The following is a 26744-nucleotide window of genomic DNA, read 5'->3' as shown; positions in this document are numbered from 1 at the left end:
TTGTAGGTAGACACAATATCTTTATTTATTTATATGTGGTGCTAAGGTTCGAACCCAGGGCCTCCCACATGCTAGGCGTGTGCTCTATCCCTTAGCCACAACCCCAGCCCCTCAGTTGGGTTTAAAAGAGGAAGAGTTGATTTGTTTCCTAGTCCCTTCAAATAAACAAACCCTAGATTTTATTCTAGAGATAACAAGTTCTCTATGGTGAGGCGTTCTTTTGCATTGGATCAGGGTAGAAAGATACTCCTAGGAAACTGTGTGATGAATTCTTCCCAGAGAGATCGACTTTCCAACAGAACCATTTGTGTTTGTGCCAAAATTTAGCTGTAAGTGCAAAAATGGATTTTGTAATGCAATCTATCTCTAAGTTCATGTCACTTGACTATTATAAAGTAAGTATCTGTGGGCTGGGGTGTAGCTCAGTGGTAGTGCACTTGCCTAGCACATGTGAGGCACTGGGTTTGATAATCAGCACAACATTAAAAAAATAAATAATTTTTTAAAAATTAAAAAAATAAAGTAAGTATCTGTTATTTTTTTTAAAAGATGAAAATGTTAAAGTGTGAGTTTTTTTGGTAACAGCTGTTTTGAGCTATCATTCACATACAGTTTATCTGTTTCAAATGTACAATTCTATGGGTTTTAGTTTATTCACTGAGTTTGCAACCATCATCACAGTCATTTTTAGAACATATTCATCACCCCAATGTGAAACCCTGTACCTTTTAGCCATTACTTTCTAGTCCGCTGGCACCCCAGCCCTAGGCAACAACCATTAATCTACTTTATGTCTTTGTAGATTTTCCTGAGTTTCATTTTAATGGACTCATATAATACATATCATTGTGATGGACTTCTTTTACTTAGTTGTTTCCAAGGTCTATCTATGTTGTAGTATGGATCACAACGTTCTTCCTTTTCATAAGTCAGATCCATTGTTTGGATATACCACACTTCATATGCCCTATTGTCAATTCTTGGACATTTACGTTATTTCTACTTTTGGGGTATCAGGAGTAATGCTTCTATGAATATTCACGTTCAGGTTTTTGTGTCCCATAAACTTCATTGCCTTGTACTAGCAGACACTGCTGCACACCATGTGCTAAGCATTGAACTAATAAATTCACACTCAAGGAAATTGCAACCTAATGGAGGAGACGTATCAGGAAATAGACAATATTGTAGATCGTAAGTGCTACGTAAAGAAAAGTCCTGGATATTGTGGAAGCACAGAAGAAACTGCTAACTCATGTTGGGTGTCAGCAGAGATGGTCCATGAAAACCTTAGAAGAGTCTGAACTAAATATCAAAAGATAAGGAATTGATCAGGTAAAGAATGGAGGGGGAGAACTGAATGGTTCTCAAAGTGTCTGGAAGGGTTTGAGATGAGGAGCTTCCATTTGATTTCAGTCAAAGTAAAAAGCCAACAGAGTTTTTTTTTTGTTGTTGTTGTTTGTTTATTTTGGGGGGCAATGAATTGATATAATTAGAACTCTGTGTTTAGAAGGTTTAGCATTAGAAATTGTAGCTGTAGACCAAGCCCTAGGCAGTGGCCAATGGGAGTAGAGAGAGAAGAGACCTAGAATGCCTTTGAAAAATATTTTTAGATTACAAAATAATATGTATATGTAAATAGTATAAAAATATAGACTCGTGTAGAAAAATAAAATAAAAAAAATTAAAAACCTGTAGTAACAACTACCTTTAAAAATTAAAAAAAATAAATTGTATTATAAATTGACAATTGATAATTCTGTATATTAATGGGGTGTAAAATGATATTATGATTTATGGATACAGTGTGGAATAATTAAATTAATTAATGTTTCTGGGAACAAGTACCTTTTAAACACTTTGATATACTTTTCGTGTTTTTCTTAAGAATATATTTACAAGTAGGCAATTTAAATTTTAGTCTGTAGTCAGGTATAAAATGCTACTTTTATTTATTTCTATAACCTAATGTAAACTGCAGCAAACTAGTCTTCTATAGGCTGGTAGGAAAGTTACTGCACAGGATCTCTTTCTTTCTTTGGTACCAGGGGCATGCTTAACCACTGAGCAACACTCCCAGCCCCTTTTTATTTTTTAATTTAATTTTTTAATTTTGAGACAGGGTCTCACTAGGTTGCTTAGAGTCTTGCTAAATTGCTGAGGCTGGCCTCAAACTTACGATCCTCCTTCCTCAGTCTCCCAAGTCACTGGGATTATAGGTGTACACTACTAGACCCAGCCAGGTTCCCTTTCATGCAGTGGGATCAAAGAAGCATTTCTCAGCCCTTCCCCATCTGGTGCTCTGAGTGTGGTGAGGATGGGGGTGGAGGTGGGGGGCATAGAGGGAGTGGGTGGTAGTGGTGGTGGTGAGAACCTGGGAGCGATGGGGAGTGGGGGGGTAGACTCTGTCCCCACAAAGCACTTTTTCTCTGGTCAGGTTTCCATTTCCTCTGCTCAAACACTTACCTCTGTCCATTCCCCTTTGAGACAGCCTAGCAACAAATTGTATTTGCTCCAACAAATACAGTGGTAACTCGTTTTTTTCCTAGGGTAGGAATGGGGAAAATCAGTTAGGTGGTTCTGGGGTGGTAGTGGTTTTTTCTTTTTTAAAATAATTTCCCCTAATATGGTGAGTTATGATACTCTGCAGTTTTGGCTGATGCATTTTTTTGTGTGTGTCATTAAAGCATTAAAAATGCTTCTGGAATATTCCATCGTATAAGATATATGTGATGTACTTGTAGATAACATGAAATAAGCTGCTTTGTGCATAAAATGCTGTATTTCTGATAGATTTTGGAGGTGAATCTACTGGGTTAAAGGACATAAATTTTTTGAATGATTGTCAGATCATGCGTTGTTAGTGTTCTGTCACTGCATATCACAAGTTTAGCACCTTCAAACTACACTACTTACTAGCTCACAGTTCTGTAGGTCAGAAGTCCAGGCACTGCATGACTCACTCTCTTTGTTCAATGTCTCTCAGACCAAATCAAGGCATCAACCAGCTGTGTTCTCACCTGGAGGCTACACTTAGGAAGAATCCACTTCCAGGCTCCTTCAGTTTGCTGGAAAATCCTGATTTGAGGGGTGGTAGGATTGAGACTTCTGTTTTCCTCTGGTTGTTATGTAGAGGCTGGTTGCTGTCAGCTCCTAGAGGCCTTTCAGGCCTTGCTGTGTGACCACTCCCACTTATGCAGCCAGCAGTGAGCGGCCCCTTCCCGTCCCATTTCTGACTTCCAGACCTGATGAGATTAGGTCTCTCAGTCTTCCCTTCCTTCTTAGAGCTTTGCATTAGCCCAAATAGAAAGTCTGTACTTATTAAACAATAGCTCCCTATTCTGGGTTTCCTCATCTTGCCCCTGGTGACTGCCAGTCTGTTTTCTGTTTCTATGAATTTGTCTGTTTTAGTTGGATTCATACAATATTTGTCTTTAAAATTTTTTTTTGCAGTGCGGGAATTGAACCCAGGGCCTTATGCATGCTAGGCAAGTCCTCTACCACTGAGCTGCATCCTCAGCCCTTTTTAAAATTTATTTTGAAATGGAGTCTTGCTGAGTTGCAAGTGCTGGCCTTGAATAACATTTAAAACTGTCCTGCCTCAGCCTTCTGAATAGCTGTTGTTATAGGCATGTGCCATAATGCCCAACATGTTTGTCTTTTTTGGTTTTGCCTGTTTCATTTTGCATGTTTTAAGATTCATCCATTGTGTAGTATGCATCAGACTTTCCTTCCTTTTTAAGACTGAATAATATTCCATTGTATATTATACCACACTTTATTTTTACCCACATTCATCCATCTTGAACGTTTGGGTTGTTACAGGTCTATTTTGAGGTCAGCTGATTTGTGACCTTAATTTATGCTTCTACAATCCCTTCACAGTAGTACCTAGATTGTGTTTTATTAGCACTGAAGAGCAGAGAGGAGATGTGTGTACACCAAGGGCCCAGCATCCTGGGGGCCATGTTAGGATTCTGCCTATCATATTCCCTCTGGAAAGATCACACTGGACCTTTGTTCACTGCACAGCACTGAGGTAGTGATCTCCTCCCAGGTAGAGACTGCTGCACACATCTTGTAGACCACATTGTGCTCTGTGAAACTGGTCTGTTCCTGGCAGAGGCATGCAAGAGGATAAGAGTTTTTTAAGGATTTTAGATTTCTGGAGCCTAGCCGGTGTGCAAGAACAAAAATTACTCTTCAAAAGTGAAAACAATACGATCTGGACAATATAGACACCCTGTCAACTGTACAGTCAAAAATGTCTAGATTTGCAAAGGAACAGGAACAATCCACCTGTGTCAAAAGAAAGCAGATAATAGGAACTAATGAGGAGATACCTTGGATGTTAGATTTCAACTACAAAGATTATATATCTACAACTATTGTGGAGAAATTTAAGGTCTTGTTGCAAATGCAGGACGTGATGTTTTTCAAGATGAGGGAAACCCTGAAAAATGACCTAAAGGAAATGCTAGTAAAAAGTGAGATATCTGAAACAAAAGATACAAAGCACTGTGGTAGCAGGGAAGAGTGACAGGAAGCGAAAGATTTAGCTTCACCAAAAACACAGTTGAGAGAACAAGAAGAAAAAAATTCTAAATTTGCTGAGTGTACTGAAAACTTATCTTTTAGAAACAAGGAAATAGACAAGCCGATTTGCAAGTGGGACAAAGCCAAGATGTCCACTAGCAATCAAGGGAAGGAATTATCCCAGAATGAACCCCAAAGTTACCAAGCCATTGGAGGGATGGCAGAAGCCTCAGATATGAACGATGACACATGTAGAAATGACAGTCACCACATACAACTGCCCGACAAAGAGAAGCCAAAGCATAGGGAGGGTGGAGCAGTAAAAACAATGGAAGAAGAAAACCTCCAGATCCTCAGTAACAAAGAGAAGACCGTCAAAGCATCAAGAGAAGAAGAAACTCTGATGGATGAAGGAGCCGTGCTCACCCTGGCTGCAGACCCTCTGGCATCAGCCACCTTGGAAGTCAGTAAGCGGTGGGGCGACATCTTCAACATTTTGAGAGAAAATGGCTTTGAACCTGAGTTTCAGTGTGAGGTCCATTTAGCATCTAAATGTGATGATGAAATGAAGACATTTTCAGACCTGCAAAGTTTACAACAATTTACCAGCCAAAAACTTGTCATAGGAGAATTACTGAACCCTGTACTTCGACAGAAGGAAGAACCAAATCTAGAAGGAGGATATGGGATCCCCGTAAAAGGGGGTAACGCTCTAGTAAATTCAAAACATGAAGCTGGAGGAACAGCAAGTGATGGCTTGCATTTCTTAATCACCAAAGAGGCAAAAGTCATTACACCAGAAGTGAAGAACTTAGAGATTCGGGAGGAAGAGTTTTCGGAGTGGAAGGATAAAGGAATCCCTACCTTTGAAGTGACAGGAGAAGACTCAGAGACCCACAAGGAAGACATCTTTTATGTGAGGGAAGAAGAGGAAGAAGGGGCCTGTGATGTGGAAGAGGAGGGACAAGAGGAGATGGAAGAAGAGGAGACCTCTGGGGAAGAGGAGGAGTGGTGGGAGGATGAGGAGGAGGAGTGGTGGGAGGAGGAGGAGGAGGAGTGGTGGGGGAGGAGGAGGAGTGGTGGGAGGAGGAGGAGGAGGCGTGGTGGGAGGAGGAGGAGGAGTGGTGGGAGGAGGAGGAGGAGTGGTGGGAGGAGGAGGAGGAGGAGTGGTGGGAGGAGGAGGAGGAGTGGTGGGGGGAGGAGGAGGAGTGGTGGGGGAGGAGGAGGAGTGGTGGGAGGAGGAGGAGGAGGGCGAAGATGACTCAATGTTATGTGAGAAACGGGACTCTACCTGTCGCCTTGTTCCTGCGACAAGTGTGTTGGGAGAGATGGGAGCTGATGAAGAGATTATGGTGTTCAGTAAGGTATGGAATTCTGAGAATGAGGAGGAAGAGGAAGTAGGAGGGTTTTTTATGCAGAAGATTTTTCAAACACAAACATCCAAAGGGGCAGACCTAATCCAGGAAACGGAAACAAACTATAGAACAACTGTGATCGGTTTCCTCAGAGAGATGGGAGAAGAGATTGGAAAAATTAAAAAATGCCTTCCAGATATCTTGGAAACTAAGAATTCAATAGATGATGTGAGGAGTAGAATAGACATCCTTGAAGAAAGACTTTGCAATCTAGATGATGAAATGGCACAATTCTCTAGGGATATCATACACATTGTGGCCAATCAGATAATAAGTTAATGCTAAGGGAGAGGGAGGATAGATTCAAAAGTGCCAACATCCATTTGATAGGAATCTCAGCAAAAGAGAGTGAAAGAATGAAGCAGAGGACATTCTGCAGGAAATAATTGAAGAAAATTTTCCAGAGCTTCGGGATTCTAGTCTTGGGATAGTGAGTGCTCACCAGATCCCCAGCATGATTGACAAAAACAGACTCACTCCGAGACACATCTTGGTAAAGTTTTTGAATTGTAGTGATAGAGAAAATCCTAAAGGCTTCTAGAAAGAAAAAAGAAAACACCTACAGAAAGGCTTTCGCCCAGAATCCTGTATCCAGCCAAGTTGGCATTTGATTTCCAGGGTAAAACAAAGATATTTTTTGATATGGAAGAATTTAGGAAGTTTATTTCTTGTGTACCCACTTTGAAAGAATTATTGGAGAAAACAACATAGGTGGCTGCAACTTACACTCTCCTCACCCCAACATAGATCTAGAAAATTGACGAATACAACATCATGACTGTCCAGAAGAGTGGGAGCTAACTGGGGATGAGGGGAAAGGAGTGGTCTTACCCAGATATTAGGAAGGTTAAAGGGCATATTTTAAAAATTTAATGATAGTCATTGTAGTTTCCCTAGGGTAAAGATTCTGTATTACTGAGGGGGGAGGAAGGAATCTGTCCAAGGAACAGATGGGGAAAGTAACAGAAATGTACAGGGGAAAGGTGGCAAGGTAAAGTAGAGAAGAAAAAGTGCAGCTGCTGAATGTATGGGGAAGGATATTTCATAATTTTATTATGTATCAGTGAATCTGCTTTTTCCATTTGAATATACTCATCTTGCTATTAAAAGTTTTACATTTTTCAAAAAAAAAAAAAAAAAAGATCACACTGCCCTCGCGGGAGAAACCATCCTGTCTTTTTTTCAAAACATTCATCTAGAAGCTGCACAGAAGAGTTCTGGAAGTGGCACCTTGTTTCATGGCCTGCCTTTCCAGCTGGGCCTTTCTCTGCTCATGACTCTAGTATAATATGAAGGTCGCACTTTTGAGCCTCCAGTAGAGCACTCTGGTTTTTGTCCCCAGTGTTACCTTTGACATTTCTCAAGGGTGGACAAGTGTGTGAAACCCAGTAGTAAGGCCAGTGAGGGGAAGGGAGAGAATTTCTGTTTGCCATTTGTGTTTGTGACAGCATGTACAAAATGGATTCTCTTGATATTCTCTCAGAAATATCAAGACTTAGAACGTTTAATAACCAAACAACGGCACAAATAATTCGCGTTAATGACATGCAAATGCAGCAGCAGTTGAACTTGTTCCAATAAGAGAATTTAGGACCGTAACTGCCAGGATTCAAATCAGCCTCCTGTTTCAGCTTAGATGCAGATTCACTGGACTCAGCACCATCTTTTGGGAATTAGGCTTTGGATCCTGCAGTGTTGGTGCTCAGAAGGAATTTGGAGACCTAGTTAATGGAAACCAGAAAAATGCACTCGAAATTTCATCTTGAATGTGAACTAGGCATCTTAGTAACAAGAATATGATCGCAGATTCAGCCTGGTGTTATTTGAATAATACCAGCCGCCCTGTGGCTTGAGGCCTTGGGAAAGGCCTGGGTGCGTTGTGTGTGCAGAGGGGCCAGTGTCCCAGGATAGGTTCCCCTTGGGAAAGGGTCTTGGTGCATTGTAGCTGTTGACTATCATGCTGCTCAGACTCCCTGAAGGCTAGTAACTGATAGAAACTGCCATGTTGTCAACATGAAACTTTGGTGGGAACTAGAAGAGAGTCAAAGTATCCACTGTAGAGAACTAATGATACTTGCTAGCTGGGGACTGCCTGGGAGATGGGAAGAGGAAGATCCACATTCAAAAGGAACACCAGCCTTCTCCACCTGAGCGGGGTCTGCTGGCGGGACTTAATTTCTGTTCTCTCTCACAGGCAACTGCAATGTCTGTGGACTGTCTTGGGCAGCATGCAGTGCTTTCTGGGTAAGTGAGCTTTGGGAGTGTGTCTACCACAATTTCTGGGGAACAAATTGCAAGTTAGGTTTCTGGGAAATTGGAAAATATACTGGTATTTAAGGATTATGATCACAGGGTTTAGTTCTTCCAACCTAGTGAAAACAGGACACTTGTAGAGTTTACTCACCGTTTATTTTTGTTTCTGACCTAACAGGTAAGCAGCAGAATTCCATCAAAATTTTAGTGACTGGTAGTGGTCTTGAAATTGCAATTTTGTGTTTATTGCATAGACTTTTTAAGAAAGCTATCTGGTATGGTCAGATAGGTAGTGACTAGGATTGAGGGAATCTGGGTTCTATTTTGGCAGTGCCACTAATCACAAGCCTGTGGACTTTTTTTTTTTTTGATACCAGGAATTAAACCCAGGGACACTCAACCCTTAAGCCACATCTCAAGCCCCTCCATGCCTTTTTTTTTTTGTAGTTGTAGATGGACAGAATGCCTTTACTTTATTTGTTTATTTTTATGTGGTACTAAGGATTGAACTCAGTGCCTCACACATGCTAGGCAAGTGTTCTGCCACTGAGCTACAGCCCCAGCCCCCCAGCCCTTTTTAACTTTTTTTATTTTAGAGTCTTGCTGAGTTGCTGAGGCTGGCTTTGAACTTGGTAATCTTCCTGCTTCAGCCTCCTGAGTTGCTGGGATTATAGGTGTGTGCCACCACTCCCAGCAACCCCAACCCCTGCACTTTTATTCAGTTGACCTAACTGCATTTTGGTTTTCTAATGAAGGAATTCAATTCCATCAAGAAGAAATTAAACTACATAGTATTCTGTAATGTTATTAGATTTTGTTGTTCTTATTGATGTTGTTTTTGCAGTTCTGGGGATTAAGCCTGGGACAATTTATCACTGAGCTACATCCCCAGTTCTTTTTATTTTTTAGTTTTTAATTTTGGTATAGAGTCTTGCTAAGTTTCAGAGGCTAACCATGAACTTCTGATCCTCCAGTTTTAGCCTCCTATATTGCTGGCATTGTAGGCATGTGCTATCACACAGGCTTCTGTAGTGTTTTCAAGCTCAAAAAAGAAGATTCTGGCAATTAAGTTTCATCTCTGCCTTCGTAATAACCCTGGTATTGTATCAGAATAAAATTTAATGGGCAGGGTCCTCCCTTCCCTTTCACATTGCTCTGGGTTACTATCCCTACCTCTCAAATTCAGTTGTTTTTTAAATTAACTTAGTTGTTTATGAACCTATTTACAAATCAGTGAAAATATTTTCTTTTACCTTCATTATTTTATTTTGAAATTGTTTTAATTTACCTTTTTAAAAAAGCACATGCACATAGCAAACATTTAAATAGTTCAAAAGGATATATCATGGAAAATTTTCCTCCTACATTCTGACTAAAGACATTATTGACATTGTTTTCTTTTGTGATACTAGGCACATGGATAAGGAAATATTGGTATTTCTCTCTTTTAGTTCTAGTTTCCTGGTCAGTTTTTGAAAAACAGCTTTGTTAAGATATAATTAATATATACATGTAATATGAATTACATGTAATTCACTTATTTAAAGAGTATAGTTTAGCTGAGCATATGGCTCATATCTATAATCCCAGTGGCTCAGGGGGCTGAGGCAGAAGGACCACAAGTTCAAGACCAGCTTCAGCAACTTAGCCATGCCCTAAGCAACTTAGTCAGACCCTGTCTCAAAATAAAAGACAATAACAACAACAAAAGGGCTGGGGATATTAGTTCAATGGTAAAGTGCCTCTGGGTTATATCTTCAGAACCCCCCACCCCTAAAAGAGTGTAATTTAGTGTTTTTTTGTATATTACATTTTTAATTTCATACTCACTTTTTTTTTTTTTTTTTTTGCAGGGCTGAGATTGAACTCAGGGGCACTCAGCCACTGAGCCACACCCCCAGCCCTGTTTTATATTTTTTATTTTAGAGACAGGGTCTTACTGAGTTACTTAGTGCCTTGCTTTTGCTGCAGCTGGCTTTGAACTTGAGATCCTCCTGCCTCAGCCTCCCAAGTTGTTGGGATTACAGGCGTGTGCCACCTGGCTTTATACTCACTCTTTGTACCAGTTTTTTTTTTTTCTTTTTGAATCAAGGAAATACCTGTAAATGTTTTAATAGTAGTGTAGCACTAGAAAGCTTATGTTAGAGAACAGTGGTCTCCACCTCACTTTTCCCCTGGTTCCGCTGGAAGCTCATCTCAGAATCTAGCTCTGCCTTTCAATTGCCTCTGTTTTCCTGGTTAGTGCACATGAATGACTCCAGCTGGCTTTATCCATCTTGAACATTATAAATTGACTCCTTACACCAGAAGATGAGGATTGGTTCTTTTTCTACACTCTTGCACACCTACCTAGCCTTCCCCCTTTTTCCAATACAGCTCTATTACAGTCATTGGATTGATTCAGTATTTGAGAGGTTTTTTCTCAGAATTATTGTGAGAGGTCCTGTGCCATTCTGATTCTAGGCTCTTTGTCACTTATATTTCTTTTTGGAAGCTTAAAAATCCTATCTTTATCTCTGGAGTTTGTGAAATTTTCATCATGACTGCTTTGTCTACGTCTGGCTACTCAGGACTCCTTTCCCCCCATTTTTTACACTATTGGTTATCTAAGCCAATAGAGGCATAACATGCTTGGTATTATATTGCTCTATTAATGACCCATAAAACACTCTCAAGTGCCTTGGAGTAACTGAGCTAAATGTTAGATTTTCCAGTGTCAACTAATGTGGAAAGTGGTATCCTTAGCTCTCTAGGAGAGGATGGAGTTATGTGACTGGAACTTACACAGGTGTCCCTGTTCTAGTGTGATCCTAGATATGTATGGATCCATATTGGTTTTCAACATGAACTTGAAGTGCTCCATTTCATTTTCTTATGCTGAATTTGAAAATTATACATTGTATGTAAGATTTTATACATAGAATCTGTATAAATTTTAAAAATAAGTATGGAGTATACTAATCTGAAATAAACAGCTCAAATAAATTTCCAATATACACACTCATGTAATACCATTCAGACTGAGATACAGAATATTTTTTAGCACCTTGGAAAACCCTTCTGATCTGGAAGTCTTTCTGTTTCCATTTGAAGAAATTTTCCTGCATTATGTCTTTGATCATTTTCTCCCCTCCATTTTCTCATTCTTACTTTTGAAGTTCCTATTAGTCAGTGTTAGCTTTTCTGTGGATTCTCTTCTGACCTTTTTGTCCTTTTGCTTTGCATTCTGGGAGTTTCTAACTTTAACATTCATTCCTTCTATCAGATTTTCTTAAATTTCAACTATTTTAATTTTCAGAAATTTTCAAGATTCTTAAAAACTTCAACTATGATTTTAATGTACTCTACACTCTACAATATTCTCTTAACTCAGAGAATGTTGATTCCAGGCTTTTTCTTTCCTCTATGTTACCCCTGTTCTCATTGAGTTCCTTTCCCCACTACTGTTCGTCTCTTTCAGGTTTCCTCCAGTGACTAAGCTGATTGGCTCTCTGTTCACACTGAAGAGTGATCAGTGTGGCTGTCCAGGTGGGTGGCTGTGGGCACATTTTAGGGAGATCAGGCAGGAACTGGGACTTCTTGTTAGTGGGTGCCCAGGTAACCCTATGTCCAAGGTGTTGTTTGTTTTGCTTATGTTTTGAGGGGACTGGTCATTTTTACCTGACAAGTGTTGTCAAAAAAGGGGCTGGGGTTGTGACTAGTTTAGCATGTGCGAGGTACTGGGTTTGATCCTTAGCACCATATAAAAATAAATAAAATAAAGGCATTGTGTCCAATTATAACTAAAAAAATATTTTTTTTATAAAAGTGTTGTCTAAAGGATAAAAGGTGGCATTGTGAGGGCCCCATACCAGTAACGGAAGGGACTGGAGGCCTCGTACTCACATTGCCAAGTTTTGAGTACAGCACCTTAATTTAGCAGCTGTGCTGTGCTGCTAATCCCAGGCTAGGGAATAGCAGCACCCACCTTCCACCTGGGGTAAAGGAGAGGTGGCTCACCTGGCTTTTTGAGGGCCATATAAACCTATCTCTTTAGTGTGCTTTCAAACAATTCTTGTATTTTGTTCTTTTTTTTTTTTTTTTGTCTCCCAGTGCTCCCCTGTCCTTACCTTGAGGAGTCCTGCAGGTCCTGCAGTGTGAGCCAGATGGCTTCTCGGGCTCTTCCCCTCGCCAGCACTTGAACTTTATTTAGCTTTCTTTACTCTAGATCAGTTAACCATCTGTCCATCTGCTTTCCATTTTGTGTACCTTTGTGAGTTTCTTTTCTTTCTTTCTTTTTAGCTCTTACTTGAGTGGGGGCTTCAGGGGAGTGAAGGTAAACCCAGGTTTCACCAGCCATGCTCATCTGAAGTGCACGCTGTCTGCTTTTCTCCGTTTGCTCCTTAGTGTCTCTGAACTCCCTGGTGATACACCTGTGTGCCGAGCTCTTGTCCTTGTACTGTTTTTCTTTCTAATGGAAGAAGCCAGCCTGTCTACTGCAGGCGCAGGTGATTGCTTTGGGGGAGCCAGAGGTTCAAGATCTTTGTTCTGCATTAACTTTCTTAGAAATTCTGGAAGTTTTGTGAAATTGTATCTTCTCCATTATCCTTCTTCTGCCTTAAGCTCTTTAGAATTTCTCTTGCCATCTAGAATTTTACCACCCATTTGTCTGAACAGGGGCTACTGATCATTTTATTTTTGAGCTTACCTGTTCTTACTGATAGCCAGGGGCTCAGAGCTCTCTCTAATGAGGATGACTGCGGGGATGTTGATTCATGTACCAAGATTTTTTTTTTTTTTAACTTGAAAAGTAGAGGAACACAGTGCATCCTTGTTTTCAGATTCTTTATATTGATTGATATCTTTAACATTATTGGTACTTACTGTGTTATTTTTTTTCCTTGGGTTTTTATTTCCCTTTAATTTCCCTTTAATTTAGTTTCCATGTAGTAGTCTTGCAGAGGAGTTTGAGATTTTTCTGCAGGGTTTAGCTAGGTGATAAATGAAGTGTGTAATTTAACACACACTTATTGAGTGTAGAGCACTGTGCTTACTGATGTGGAGCATACCAAGATGTTCAAGACATGGTCCATCCATACTTCAGACACATTAGTAGTCCCGCTATAGAAGTAAATGCTGTCCATGTCCCAGGATACAATGAGAAGCAGTAATTGACCCTAATTGGGGCCTTGGGGAGGGCTTGGAGAGGGCAGGTTGGAGCTCAAGTCAGGGCAAGCAGATAGACTCTCAGGGGTGGATATGGTCGGGAAGGCCACCTTTGGAGGTAGACACTCACCGAGATACTGCTCCCTTTGCTTAACTGCCAGTTTGAGTTGCTCTTTTCCCTTGTATACCTCTCAGAGTAGATAAATGTCATGTGCATCTGGGGTTTTTAGGAGCACTGTTTGCAGATCTTATGTGATTCTAAGTGTGCTCTTCTGTCTCAGTGCTAGTGTGGCTCTGTTGCTATATTGCTGTAATGCTGATGTTGTTCTCCTAGTCGCAGATTCCTGTACATCGTCAATCTAGATGCTCCTTTTGAAGGTCACCGGAAAATCTCTCGTCAGAGCAAATGGGACATCGGAGCTGTGCAGTGGAATCCTCATGACAGCTTCGCACATTATTTTGCAGCTTCGGTAAGTTCACTTTGAGAATGTCATCTTTTACATGTGTCATCTTGGGCTAGCAGGTTTGTGTCCTGTGTAGAAAAGAAAGTATAATTCTCATTGCTCAGTCAGAAAAGAGATTTGAATGGCTCTGCAAGAAAGAGGCAAGTGGCAAGTTAAAATAAATAAATATACATATATATTACAAATGTGTGTACATGTATATCAATGTGTATGCATTACACATGTGTGTTCATGTATATTATATGTTTGTTTGATGGTTTCATTGGTGTCAGGCCTTGTATTTCTAGAGCCTGAATCTAGATTTTGAAAGGGAAGCAAGTGGTTGCCTTCATTTCTGTGTGTGGTGAGAACGAATTTTCATTAGCAGCAGGGTAACATCCAGTGGCCAGATGGCAGATGACTGGAAGATGTTTAAAGAGGGTACCTGGGGAGCGGGCCTGGGCTCTGCTCCCATCACTCTCAGAGGGAGCAGGAGACTCCCTACACCCTTCCCCTCAGAGGAGGGGCTTCTTGATTGAGATTCATTAGATTGATTGACCTCGTTGAATCTGCATGCTTCCTTATGTGTGAATTTTCCCAGGGAAAACATACGTAAGTCTTAATAGGTTTTCTGAGAAATTTATGATCCTAAAAGATCCTGGGATCCAACAGCTCTGGCATCTTTCTCCAGATTCTACACCATTGTTCTTTGCTGGCTCTTCTGAATAGTGCCCATCTGAACATGTGTGTGGATGTACTTGTTTTCAGTTCTGAACCTGTGCTCGGGAGTAGAATTACAGGGTCATATGGTTATAACTTTTTTTTAAAAAGTTTATTTTTTAGTTGTAGTTGGACATGATACCTTTATTTTATTTATTTATTTTTATGTGGTGCTGAGGATTGAACCCAGGGCCTTGCACGTGCTAGGTGAGTGCTCTACTGCTGAGCCACAACCCCAGCCCTGATTATAACTTTTTGAGGGAACTACCAAACTGTGTCTCACAGTGGCTCATCTGTTTTGTATTCCCATTGGCAATGCATAGGGTTTCCAGCTTTTCTATATTCTCACCAACATTTGTTGTTTAATTTAAATTGTTGTCATTCCTAGTGGGTATGAAGTGGTCCCTTATTTTGTTTTTTTGATTTACATTTCTCTAATGACTGATGATGTTAAGCATCTTTGCATGTGCCTATTGGCCATTTATGTACCTTTTATTTTTGAAGAAGTGTCTTTTCTTGTCCTTTGCCCTTTTTGGTTTGGTTGGGTTTTGGGTTTCTTGTTTGTTTTTGCTGTGTTAGAGATTGAACCCAGGGCTCTGAGCAACACCCCAGCCCCATTTTTTTTTTTTTAAACACAACTGGGGATTAAACCTAGGGCCTTCGGTATGCTAGGCAGGTGCTGTACGGTGGAGTAACAACTTTAGTCCCTATACCCAATTTTTTTTTCCTTTGCCCATTTCTGAATCGGGTTGTTTGTACTTTTGCTGTTGAGTTGTAAGAGTTCTTTGTATATTCAGGATGCTAGACCTTTATCATCTATGTGATGCAAATAGTTTCTCCAAAATATTTGTCAAAGAAATATTGTTTTTTTCACTTTCTCTTTTTTTTGTGTGTGTGTGGGGGGTGGTACTGGGGATTGAACTCAGGGGCACTCAACTACTGAGCCACATCCCCAGCCCTATTTTGTATTTTATTTAGAGACAGGGTCTCACTGAGTTGCTTAGTGCCTCACCGTTGTTGAGGCTGGTTTTGAACTTGTGATCCTCCTGTCTCAGCCTCCCAAGCTGCTGGAATTACAGGCATGTGCCACCATGCCTGGCTGTTTTTTCACTCTCTTGATAATGTCCTTTGATGCACAAAAGTTTTAATTTTGATGAAGTTCAGTTTATTTATTTATTTTTTCTGTCATTGTTCTTGGTTGGAAGGCAGCTTCTTGCAGAGAAAGAGCTTTAGAATTGGGCAGATCTGGAGTCGAGGCCTAGTTTGAACTCTTTTTTCTTGAGCAAGCCACTCAACTTTCTAAGCCTTGGTTGCATCATGTGTACTTGGATGATGATACTCACCATGCAGGGAGGTGAGAAAGGTCAGATTGGATAAGGTGCCTTGTACCTGGATGAGAACTGACAGACCCTCTGGAAATAGCAGGAATGTTATAGGATGAGGGAACTTTTCATTCTGTTCCCATGGAAAGCTATTTTGATTCCTAACTTTTTCATAAGAACCTTACCTGTTTAGATTTGGAAACTGGCATTTCAGAATAAAAATCTCAGAACTTAATTTAACTGTCTGCCTCTGAGCTAAAATGAAAATTAGTCTATTATATTTATCAGTTCAGAAAGTATTCCATGGCCTGCCATTGTTCTCAGTCTGTTGGTGTCTTTATCCTCTTTGAGTTTAAGTGCACAGTATTTAGGGAACTGTTCTGCTGTTTCTTTTAAATGAAATGTACTTTGATAGAGCCTTTAATTTTCTTCCCCGTTTTTAGTTGAGTTTCTTCTGGTCCATTTTCCTTGTCTCTTTCTCTTTAACCCTCAATGAAATTTGTGTTAGGCATGTTTCAGGGAGTCTTGTGTATAATTTTGCCTTCTTGCATGTCCTTTTGATGGTGTTTCTTTTTTTCTTTCTTGTATCTCTGTGTGTTTGTGTGTGTTTTCGGTAGTAGAAATTGAACCCAGGGGCATTTTATTCTGGGCTGCATTCCCAGCCCTTTTTATTTTTGATTTTGAGACAGGGTCTTGCTAAGTTGCTTAGGGCCTTGCTTAGTTACTGCAGCTGGCCTCAAACTTACAGTCCTCCTGCCTCCTGCTGCTGGGATTACAGGCACGTGCCACCATGCCTGGCATGTATCTGTGTTTTTAAAGTGAGGTAGGTGGACTCTCGGCATTTGGTGTGGGAAGGGTAAGCTGAAAATATCCGCTGTGACAGTAGTTGGGGAGTCAAGTGTGTGACCTTCTGAGGGGGGGAGGAGGTTCCTTTAGTGGTCTGGGCTGTCTCTGTGGCCCATGAGGCACATGCTCAGGAGCCCATCTCCATCTTCAGGTCCACTGTGACTGTTCAGGATGGGTGCCCTTCCTGTTTGCGCTTGGCAGTGCCCAGGGTGCATGGAGACATCAGTATGATGCAATTCCATTTTGAAATTCATAGCTCCATGTACTAGCTGAGGCTTGTTCAAGCTAATGTTTATTATACTGATTTCTTTTGGCTTTTTAGGAAGTTCAACCTATAGATCTCTGCCAGTTGGCCACCTCTTCTTGCCTTAAGCATTGGGGTGAGAACCTATATTCCAGTGGTATGTTGTGCTACCCACAGCCTTCTCTTCCTTATTTCTTTTCAGAGTAACCAACGGGTGGACCTTTATAAGTGGAAAGATGGCACTGGGGAAGTTGGCACAACCTTACAGGGCCATACGCGCGTCATCAGGTAGGCACCAGCCCTCCACAGTGCCTTGGCCTGTCTTACTTCGGTTAGTAAAATGAAGATGCTGTCCCCCTTGCATGGCTTGACCCTGTGTGTTGCACTGGCCCTGGGGCCAAGTATTCACCAAGGTGCTCGAGAAGAAACCAAGGACAATCAATATTTAGGAAGCGTCACCTATGTAGCTGTTGACCCAAATCCTGGAAGACTTAATTCAGCCCCATCCAGATTAAGGATTAGGGCTGCTGTTTGCCAGAGGAGGCAGGGGAGGTACGCAGTAGAATCCCCAGGGCAGGATCTACCGTGCCCTGAATGTGTGGAGACACCAGCAAGCAACGTTGGCCCTTGCCTTTTCCAGCAACTGTGGTCATTACAGTCGGCTCCTGTACCCCGGTCTGCTATCCACATGCACAGTTGCCTCCCACTTAGGACCTTCCAGAGTGTTCTTGAGCCTCTCTTTCCCTGGGCAGCTGTTTCTGGGTAGGAGAAACTTTTTCTAGGGAGTAGCGTCAGGGAGTTCAGGGGGAGCGAAACTGATCTGGAAGTGAGGGCACTAGTGTGAGGCGTTCTGTGGAGTAACCACCTTCCTGGGGCTGAGGGTTCAAGTAGGGAGCCCTAGGGCTGCCAGCCCTCCTGGAAGGCGGTGTGGGAACATGGCTGTTCACCCCACTTAGGAGAGGTGGGTTACCCAAGGTACCCGTGGTTGAGTCTCACTTAGAAAATGGTAATCAAGGGACTGGGGTTGGGGCTCAGCAGTAGAGTGCTTGCCTGGCATGTGTGAGGCACTGGGTTTGATCCTCAGCACAACATAAAAATAAAGAAAATAAAGATTTTATGTCCATCTACAACTAAAAAAAAAAGAAAAAGAAAATGGTAATCAGAGATTACTTCATGTGATTTCCCTGTGTTTTGTCTGTGTCTACTTATTCAGAGAGTCTGTTTTAAGTTGCCATGCTCCATTTATTTTCTGGGAGCAGGTGGTAGAGTAGTTGGCAACCACAGGGAGAAGGACCCGAATGTTTCCTTCGGAGCTCATTTAACTCTTGCTCATTCATAGACAACTTTGGAGATCTCCAGCCTGAGCTGCAGTGAGAAGCCCATTAATGGTGACATTCAAAACCACTGAAAACTAGATTTACTAGTGCTTTGGAACTGAAGCTTTTTTCTTTCTTTTTTTGTTCTGTTTATTTCTTCTCTCCTAGCGACTTGGACTGGGCAGTGTTTGAACCAGATCTCCTGGTCACCAGCTCGGTGGACACCTACATCTACATTTGGGATATCAAGTAAGAACAATGAGGAGGTTTAATCACTTGTTTGTGGGATTATTGGGAACCTTCATTTCAGAGATTATGTCTTAGTTTGGTTTCCTCTAGATGCAGATCCTGAAACAAGGATTTGGGTTCAAGTATATGACATTGGAGATGACAGAGGGGTAGGCAGGGGATGGAGAAGAGAGAGGCAGGTGGGGAAGACTGGTAAGCCAGGGAGCACCCTCCTCTGGATGCCAGCATGAACAGGTAGGGTATAATCACTGGGGGTGCTTGGTGCTGCTGCAGAATACCTCCTCAGAAGTTTCCCACCAAGGGCCTAGGAAGCATGTTTGATTCTGCAGTCATCGGGAAGGCTGCCCCCGGGGGTCTGAGTTCCCTGGCACTCAGGCCTGTCAGAGTTCTTCAGAGCAAGCTGCAGCAGCCAGGGCAGTCCCCTTGGCAAAGCAACACAGGTGCTGCATTTGGAAGTCGAGCTGGGGTTCACTGAAGTGGACAGGTGATGGAGGGGATGATGACGGGCACTGCCACACATCTGCTCAGCTCCTCACTAGTTGTTTGTGAGGCTTCAGCTCCACGTCTGTCAAATGGGGCCTAAGGGACACCTCCCAGGGTTCTACCTCATGGCATAAGGAGTAAAGGAGCTCCCACCCCTGGCTTGGCACATCAAAAGAACGATGTTCCTGCCAGGCTTGGTGGCACACACCTGTAATCCAAGGTACTCAGGAGCCTGAGGTGAGACTCAGGAGGATAGTGAGACTGAGTCCAGCCTGGGTCACATAGCAAGTCCCTGTCTCAAAAATAGAGGCGCTGGGGTGGTGGCTCAGAGATAGAGCACTCGTCTAGCATGCGTGAGGCACTGGGTTTGATCCTCAGCACCACATAAAATAAAATAAAGGTATTGTGTCTACCTATAACTAAAAAACAAATATTTAAAACAGTGTTTCAACAACAACAACAAAAAACCCAACAAGTAGAACAGTGCCCCTTTGTCATGTGGTTAGAGCTGGTTGCTCTGAGGAAGCAATCTGTAGGGTCCCTCTCCCCTAGCCAGGGTGCTCTGCTTCCCACCTGGTGGTAACTTTGGACTACTACCAAGCTACAGAGGCTTGGACTGTAGGCAGAAGATAAGCCAGGTATTGGGGTGGAACTGACCGGCTAGACCAGCAAAGTGGCTCTGCGGGAGTGAGGTGCGTGCGTCTGACTTGACTGTGCAGATACATGAGCCCCGTGGCGCCCTTTGGTCTAAGGGCAGTGCCAGAGGAGACACGCTGAGTCCAGGGCAAGTGGAAGGTGGAAGCTCTAAATGGGTCCTCAGGGAGCTGTGGGCGGGAGTGGAGTGCACCTCCTTCACACAAAATGGGTCTTTTCATGATGTAAGTAAAGGTACTGAGCTCACATTCTTCCTCAGGTTTTCTAAACAGTAAACCAGAGCTGCAGATTTGCCTTCACTGGCCTCCTTGGCCCCAGGGTGCCACTGCTGGAGAAGATGCCCCTTGGATTTCTTCTTCTTTTTTTTTTTTTTGTAGTACTGGGGATTGAACCCAGGGGTACCCTACTACCAAGCTACATCCCCGGTTGTTTTTAATTTTTCTTTGAGGCAGGGTCTTGCTAAGTTGCCCGGGCTGGCCTGGAACTTGTGGTCCTCCTGCCTCAGCCTCCCCAGTTGCTAGGGTTACAGGCATGTGCCACCATGCCCAGCACCCCTCTGACTTCATAGTCAACTGTGCAGTTTCTCTCTGAGAATTCTCCTCTTGCAATCAGAGTAGTTCTTTTTTATGCAGTAAAAAACTCACAATGCAAAATTTATCATCTTGACTATTTTTGAATACACAGGTAATAGTGCTATGTGTATTCACACTGTTGGTGCAGCAGGTCTCCAGAACTTCTTCCTCTTGCAAAACTGACAGTCTGTCTACATTAAACAATTCCCCATTCTGTTCTTCACCCAGCCCCTGGCAACAACTCTACTTTTGTGGGGTGGTTACCAGGGATTGAACTGCTTCCTGCCTCAGCTTCCCGAGCTGTGGGGATTACAGGCATGTGCCTCTGCACCTGGCACAACTCTACCTTTTGTTAAGCAAACTTTGACTGCTGTAATTACTTCATGTGAGCAGAATCATCCAGATTCATCTTTTTGTCGATGGCTTGTTTTACTTACATAATGTCTTTGAGGTTCATCTATTTTATGACATATGCCAGAATTTCCTTCATTTTTAAAGGTGAATAATATTCCATTGTATGGACATACCACATTTTGTCTATTCCTTTTGCCCCATGGCTATTAGGAACAACCAAAGAAGGTTGTTTCTTTGTTTTGTTTTTTTTTAAGATTCTATTTTTTAAAAATTTTAATTTGTTATATGTGTCAGCAGAATGCATCACAATTTATATTACACATGTAGAGCACACTTTTTCATATCTCTGGTTGTAGACAAAGTAGAGGCACGCCATTTGTTTTTTCATTCGTGTACTTAGGGTAATGATGTCCATCTCATTCCACCAGGTTTTTTGTGCTTAAACACTGAGCAAAATCCCCAGGCCTTTTTATTTTTAGTTTTAAGCACTAAGTTGCTTAAGGCCTTGCTAAGTTGCTGAGCCTGGCTTTGAACTTGTGATCCTCCTGCTTCAGCCTCCCCAGCCACTGGGATTAAAGGTGTGCACCACCGTGCCGGGCACTCAGAGAAGTTTTATAATCCACCTTTGAAATGCTGTTGGGAAGGTCCTTGGATTACACTGCCCTGTCACACGTTGCCATGGCAGTAATGACCCCAGGAGGGGATTTTTTGGCTTCCTCTCCTGCCACATTGGGGCTACCTAGGCCATCCTGAGTCATGTGATCTTTTCTGTGGATTTAACTGTATGATTTGAAATTCAAACTCAGCCTCCATTATAGTGGCTGAGAAAGTTCACCTACCTTCTACCTTGAGGGAAAACAGGTTTCTCTTTACATGTCTTTTTAAGGCCCTCTCAGCAGATCTAACTCCAGGTTCCTGGGAGAGTAAAGTGAAGAAAGTATGTGCAGAGAGTGAAAAGTACCAGGTCGCTGGGGGCATATGAATTGGGCATTTGACTTCCGATTTTTGTGTTTCAGAGACACAAGGAAACCCACTGTTGCACTCTCTGCTGTAGGTGAGTGTGTCGTCCCTGGTGTGCCTTCATCCCAGTGCTTCCCACTCCTGGCCATTTCATTGCTCCTCGTGGTCTGACCACTCATGTCCTACGCCCTGCTGGGTAAAATCGCAAGTCCCACGTTGCAAGGTGCTTGCTTTGCTCATGTTGCTCCGAACCCTAACCCTAACCCTAACCCTACCCTACCTTAGCCCTCCCCTCCCCCTCCCGCTCCCCCTCCCCTTCCCCTCCCCCCACCCTTGGGGCTTCAGTGATTGTCATCAAACATTCAGTCTCCTTTCATCTTTACCTCTATCCACTGCCTCCCCCACTGCCCTCATTCCTTTGTGATTATTTTGAGCAAGGCTTAGGTGTTGTGTCATTTCTTCAACACATATTATGTATTATAAAAGAAAATCCCTAAAAAAGAAAGTAATCACTGTACCATTAACATACCTAAAATATTAATAATGGCTTCTTAGTATCTTCAGATATCTAAGAAGTATTCAGATTTCCCCAGTGGTCTCTTTCTGAATTTCCCAGTAGTATCTGTGTCTCTCTTTCTCTTTTTTTAAAAACTGGTGCTGGGGATCAAACCCAGGGCTCTGTGCATGCTAAGCACACTGTGCTACTGACCTACACCCCTGGTCCCCCCCACCCCTGCTCTTGCTCTCACTCTTTGTTTTTTTTTTATACTTTGGATTGAACTCAATGGCACTCTACCACTGAGTCACATCCCCAATCCTTCTTATTTTGTATTTTGAGACAGAGTCTCGCTAATTTGCTTAGGGCTTTGCTAAATTGCTGAGGCTGGCCTTGAACTTTCAGTCCTCCTGTCTCAGCCTCCCAAGTTGCTGGATTACAGGTGTGTGCCCCTGTGCCCTGCCCATTTCTCTTTCTTAAAAAACAAACAAACAAAAACTGAGTCAGAATTAAAATAAAGTCTGGACTTCCAAGTAGTTGATACTTTTCTCATCTTTTTTAGTCTCCCTCTCCTGTTTGGGTTTGTTTGTTCTTTTCCTGCACAGTGTACTTATTTGAAGAAACCAGGTTGTCTTGTGCTTTCTCTACAATCTAGATTTACGCTGATTATGTCCCCACGGTATCATTTGACATGGATGAATTGAGTCTTTGAAATCACTTTCTGATCTACCTGTTTTCTTTGCTTAGTTGGAGCTATTTTTGGAACTCTCAGCTGTGCTGGGGGGAATATTCCCCCCACTTCCCAGAGTAGAATGTGGGTTTGAAACTGGCATAACTTACAGTGGTGAAGTCCAGTCACCAGTATTTTGGAACCCTTGATAAAATCATATATTTTCTATCTGTTAAATCCTGTTCCTTTGCATCTTCTTGATACACCTGAATACACATTTGGTGTTTGTTCTAAAATGGTTACATGATTCTTCAGTCCTCTGTGCCCTCACATCCTAGTATTTACACTTTTACCACCCTGATTGTGCTTAAGCTGCTATCCAGCTGACCTGTGTTATGTACCATCTCTGGTATATACACATGCTATCACAGACATGGTCCCTAACCTCTTGGCACCTATATTTGCATTACAGGCCTGGCCAAGGAGATGCTTAATAAATGGCGTTAGCCAGGAGTGGTGGTGCACGCCTGTAATCCCAACTACTGGGAAGGCTGAGGCAGAAGGATCTCAAGTTTGAGGCCAGCCTGGGCAACTTAAACCCTGTCCCAAAAATAAAGTAAAAAGGGCTGGGTGTAAATCAGTGGTAGAGCATCCCTGGGTTCAATCCCTAGTACTGCAAAAAAAGAAGAAAAAAAAACTTTGCACAGATGGACACAGGAATCAAGCACCTGAGCTGTGTTAGGTGCTTAAGGCTCTGCGAATCTGATCACCGACTCTGGGCTCTTATCTGAGACAAAGGTTGGCTGCCAAAGACATACAACTGAATAAAAATACGAATGGTCTGTAAATGCTTAAGTCACATTCCCCTCACTTTGTTACTTACACCTACAGATTTCTAGATCGGTTTTAGAGAAACCCTAAGAAATGAGTCGTTTATTTCAGCCCCCTTGTTCTGATTGTTTTCTTTTTGTTCTAGGTTCCAAAAAATAGAGGTAGGAGATTCCTCTCCTTTTTTGTACCTCAATGAGGTTTCTCAGTGGTGCCAGAACTATGCTGGGAGAAAAAGCAAATGATAGGCTTGTGAATCCTTACAAGCTGCTCCATTTAACATTCCCCAAGAGATGCAGGCTTGGCTAGCACTTGCTCCCCAGGGTCTGTGGTTCCTGTCTGTCAGTGTTGATGCCCTTTGGGGGGTCAGTAAGAGCATGTCTCTGTGTGCTCCAGTTAAACAGGAGGAATAGGTTCTACTGTTTTGGATCATGGTAGGGTGACTGTAGTTTACAACAGTTCCCTGCTCTGTGTGATCCTAATAAAGCAGGTTGGATTGGGGGTTCCCAGAACCCTTTGGAAGCCTTTGTGCTCTGACAGGACCCCACTGGGAAAGGCATATTCATTATGGTGTAAGTAATTGTCTAGAGGAAATGGAGCAAACTCTTCTTGCTGTTCTTCCTCTAGCTGTGCCCTTTCTTGCAAAGAAACTGAATCTCCTACATAATGTACCACATCTTCAGTGTTCTCCAGCTTTTATTCTTACCAACTTAGGGTGCCCTCTGTCTTGAGAGAAAACAAGACAAATTGGGGAGCAGGAGGACAAAAGGGGGTTGTGTAACAGAACCTAGTTAAAAAGGAGGAATGAGTTCTACTGTTTTGTATCATGGTAGGGAGACTGTAGTTTACAACCGTTTATTTATGTTTTATAAAGAACTAGAACCAGAGGCATTTGAAAATCTCCATCACAAAGAAAAGAGAAATGATCAAGGAGAGGGAAATTTGATTGGCCTGATTTGATCATTATACATTGCATGGATATATCAAATTACCACATGTACCCCATAAATATGTATAGTTAAAAATAAATTAAGCTGGGTGAGGTGTTGCACACCTGTAATCCTATCGACTGGGGAGGCTGAGGCAGGAGGATCACAAGTTCAAGATCAGTCTGGGGTGGGGGAGCGGGGGTTGTGGCTCAGTGGTAGAGTGCTCACCTAGCATGCTTGAGCCACTGAGTTCGATCCTAAGCACCACATAAATGTAAAATAAAGATATTGTGTCCACGTAAAACTAAAAAATAAATATCTTTTTTTAAAAAGTCTTTAAAAAAATACTGAAAGAAAGATCAGTCTCAGCAACTGAGACTCTGTCTCAAAAAAATAATACTGGTTAAAAAGGACTAGGGATAAAGCTTAGTGGTAAAGTTCCCCTGGGTTCAATCCCAGTACCCAAAAAATAAAGATTAAGAATTCCTTAGTGAAGCAAAAATAACAACAAAACAATGGGGGAGTGGGTGGTGCAGGGGAAGAAAAGAACAAACAAGACAAACAAACACTTTCCAGACCCACCACAAGGTATCAGTGGGCAAGGACAGGCTCTGGCCTTCACTCTGTCCTGTTAGGTTCTGGTGCTCGCTGCCTGGGCTTCTTGGATCAAGTCGTGCTCAAAGCCCTGCACCTATGGGGTCTCCTCAGGGAAAGGTGGCACCCGTGTCCTGTCAGCTGTGGTGTGGGCATGGATGAGAAGAGGCAGGAAGGAGGGCCAGCAGCATGGGGCTGGTTTGACTTGAAGAACTCGATTCATTTTATAGGACTTAGCTAGAAGTGTCACTGCCCTGTCTCAGCCCTGCCTGGCATCTCTTAGGACCTGTCTTAGGTTCTCTTTTGACACTGTTCTTGCCTCTCTGGATTGGCTCAGAGGGAAAGGGACTGAGTTTTCACACCATCCTGACCCCACAAGCCCAGTGCCAAATAGCCTCTCTAACTGCCGATGGAGAGATGAGAGTCCAGGGGAGCACCGGACCTCTGAGGGCAGAGTCGGACCGCTCTGGGGCTGACTCTTCAGCTGAGCTTTGGCTTGAGACTGTTTTTTAAGACTGTCCCTCAAAAACAACAACTATGACTATGGGTGGGACAGAGCCAACACAGAGCTGAGGCTGTCTGGTGTGCTGGGGACAAGGAGGGGTCAGGTACCAACCAATGCTAGGCTTAGCCAGTACTCAACTGCTGGTCCCCTAAGAAGCTAGATTTTCCTCCTTGCTTAGAGTAACCTGCGGATTTTTTCTGGAATTATTTCCTTGATTAAGTGACTCCGATCCTGTTTTTAGTATGCTAATTCACTCCCTTTTGGCTCCTTTTTATCTGTAACGGTGGAGCTGGTGTAGTCTAGGAATTGGAAGGATTTTTGTGTTCATTGACCAGAGCTCATTGTCCCCCTCCCCTGGATCGGCTTCATTCTGCTTCAGAAAGCAGTGAGGGCAGCAGCTTTCTTCTCCTGGTTTTCTTTGCAGCTGGTGCTTCCCAGGTCAAATGGAATAAAAAAAATGCAAACTGCCTTGCCACCAGCCATGATGGTGATGTACGCATATGGGATAAGCGGGTGAGTAACCTTTTACCCTGTCGTTGGTCTTTAGTCTCTCCCAGAGAGTGTGGAGAGGATGTTATGTGTCCAGGGCTTGTCTTAGCAGTCTGGGGGTCTCTGTGGCATGACACATTGTCATTTTAAACTCACAGTACCAGATAGCATTTGCTTCTCAATTAAACTGATGTTGAAAGAAGGTTGGGGAGTGGGGATTATGACCGGAGGTTAAGACAATGAACTTGGCTGACCTATGTTAGAGCCTATTGTGCGGCTCCTCATTAGGACATTAGGCAAGTCACCACAACCTCACTAAGTGTCTTTATCTTCCAAGTAAAGATAATAGTTGGTGTATCATTGAGGTCAAGCCCTGGGGACCCAACATTGTTCTTACTTCGGCAATCAGTAGGCTTCGGATCCATGCCCGTTTGCCAAGTGGAAACCATTAACTCTAGGGTGTAGACCATCTGAATACTTCAGTATAGGTCACTGAGGCAGGGAACTTTATACTCAAATACCATGCCCCTAGGAGCCTAGATAGCTCACCAGTCTCAAAATAACCTTCAGGTTGATCACATATTCCCACTGCCATGAACTCTGCACATGCACCAATAGGGCCCTGGGTGTAATTGGAAGTCAGTGGAAAGTTTCCTATGTTGGCATTGTTGAGAATATGATATGGGAAAGGGCTCCCCCACATCTTACTGCCAGATAGATC

The 26744-nt window shown here is 42.6% G+C and overlaps 1 protein-coding gene across 5 annotated transcripts in view; it reads left to right on the top strand.

Moving 5' to 3' along the window:
- Window positions 1-26744, top strand: part of Wdr59 (WD repeat domain 59) — a 77370-nt gene that overhangs the window by 6389 nt on the left and 44237 nt on the right. The window contains exons 2-7 of one of the 5 annotated variants that reach the window (XM_027933220.2): window positions 8146-8195; window positions 13684-13819; window positions 17127-17212; window positions 18409-18489; window positions 21569-21606; window positions 25959-26047. In XM_027933220.2, the coding sequence (XP_027789021.1) occupies window positions 8146-8195; window positions 13684-13819; window positions 17127-17212; window positions 18409-18489; window positions 21569-21606; window positions 25959-26047 (480 nt within the window). Of the gene's footprint in view, window positions 1-8139; window positions 8196-11712; window positions 11733-13683; window positions 13820-17126; window positions 17213-18408; window positions 18490-21568; window positions 21607-25958; window positions 26048-26744 lie in introns of those variants that run through there. The other 4 variants (XM_071604205.1, XM_071604206.1, XM_071604208.1 and 1 more) reach the window with 4 other exon arrangements.

The sequence above is a fragment of the Marmota flaviventris genome, chromosome 18 (genome assembly GCF_047511675.1).
Source record: "Marmota flaviventris isolate mMarFla1 chromosome 18, mMarFla1.hap1, whole genome shotgun sequence".
NCBI classification, from domain to species: Eukaryota; Metazoa; Chordata; class Mammalia; order Rodentia; family Sciuridae; genus Marmota; species Marmota flaviventris.
The sequence above is the reverse complement of the archived record's forward strand: the minus strand, read 5'-3'. Positions and strand labels throughout refer to the sequence as shown.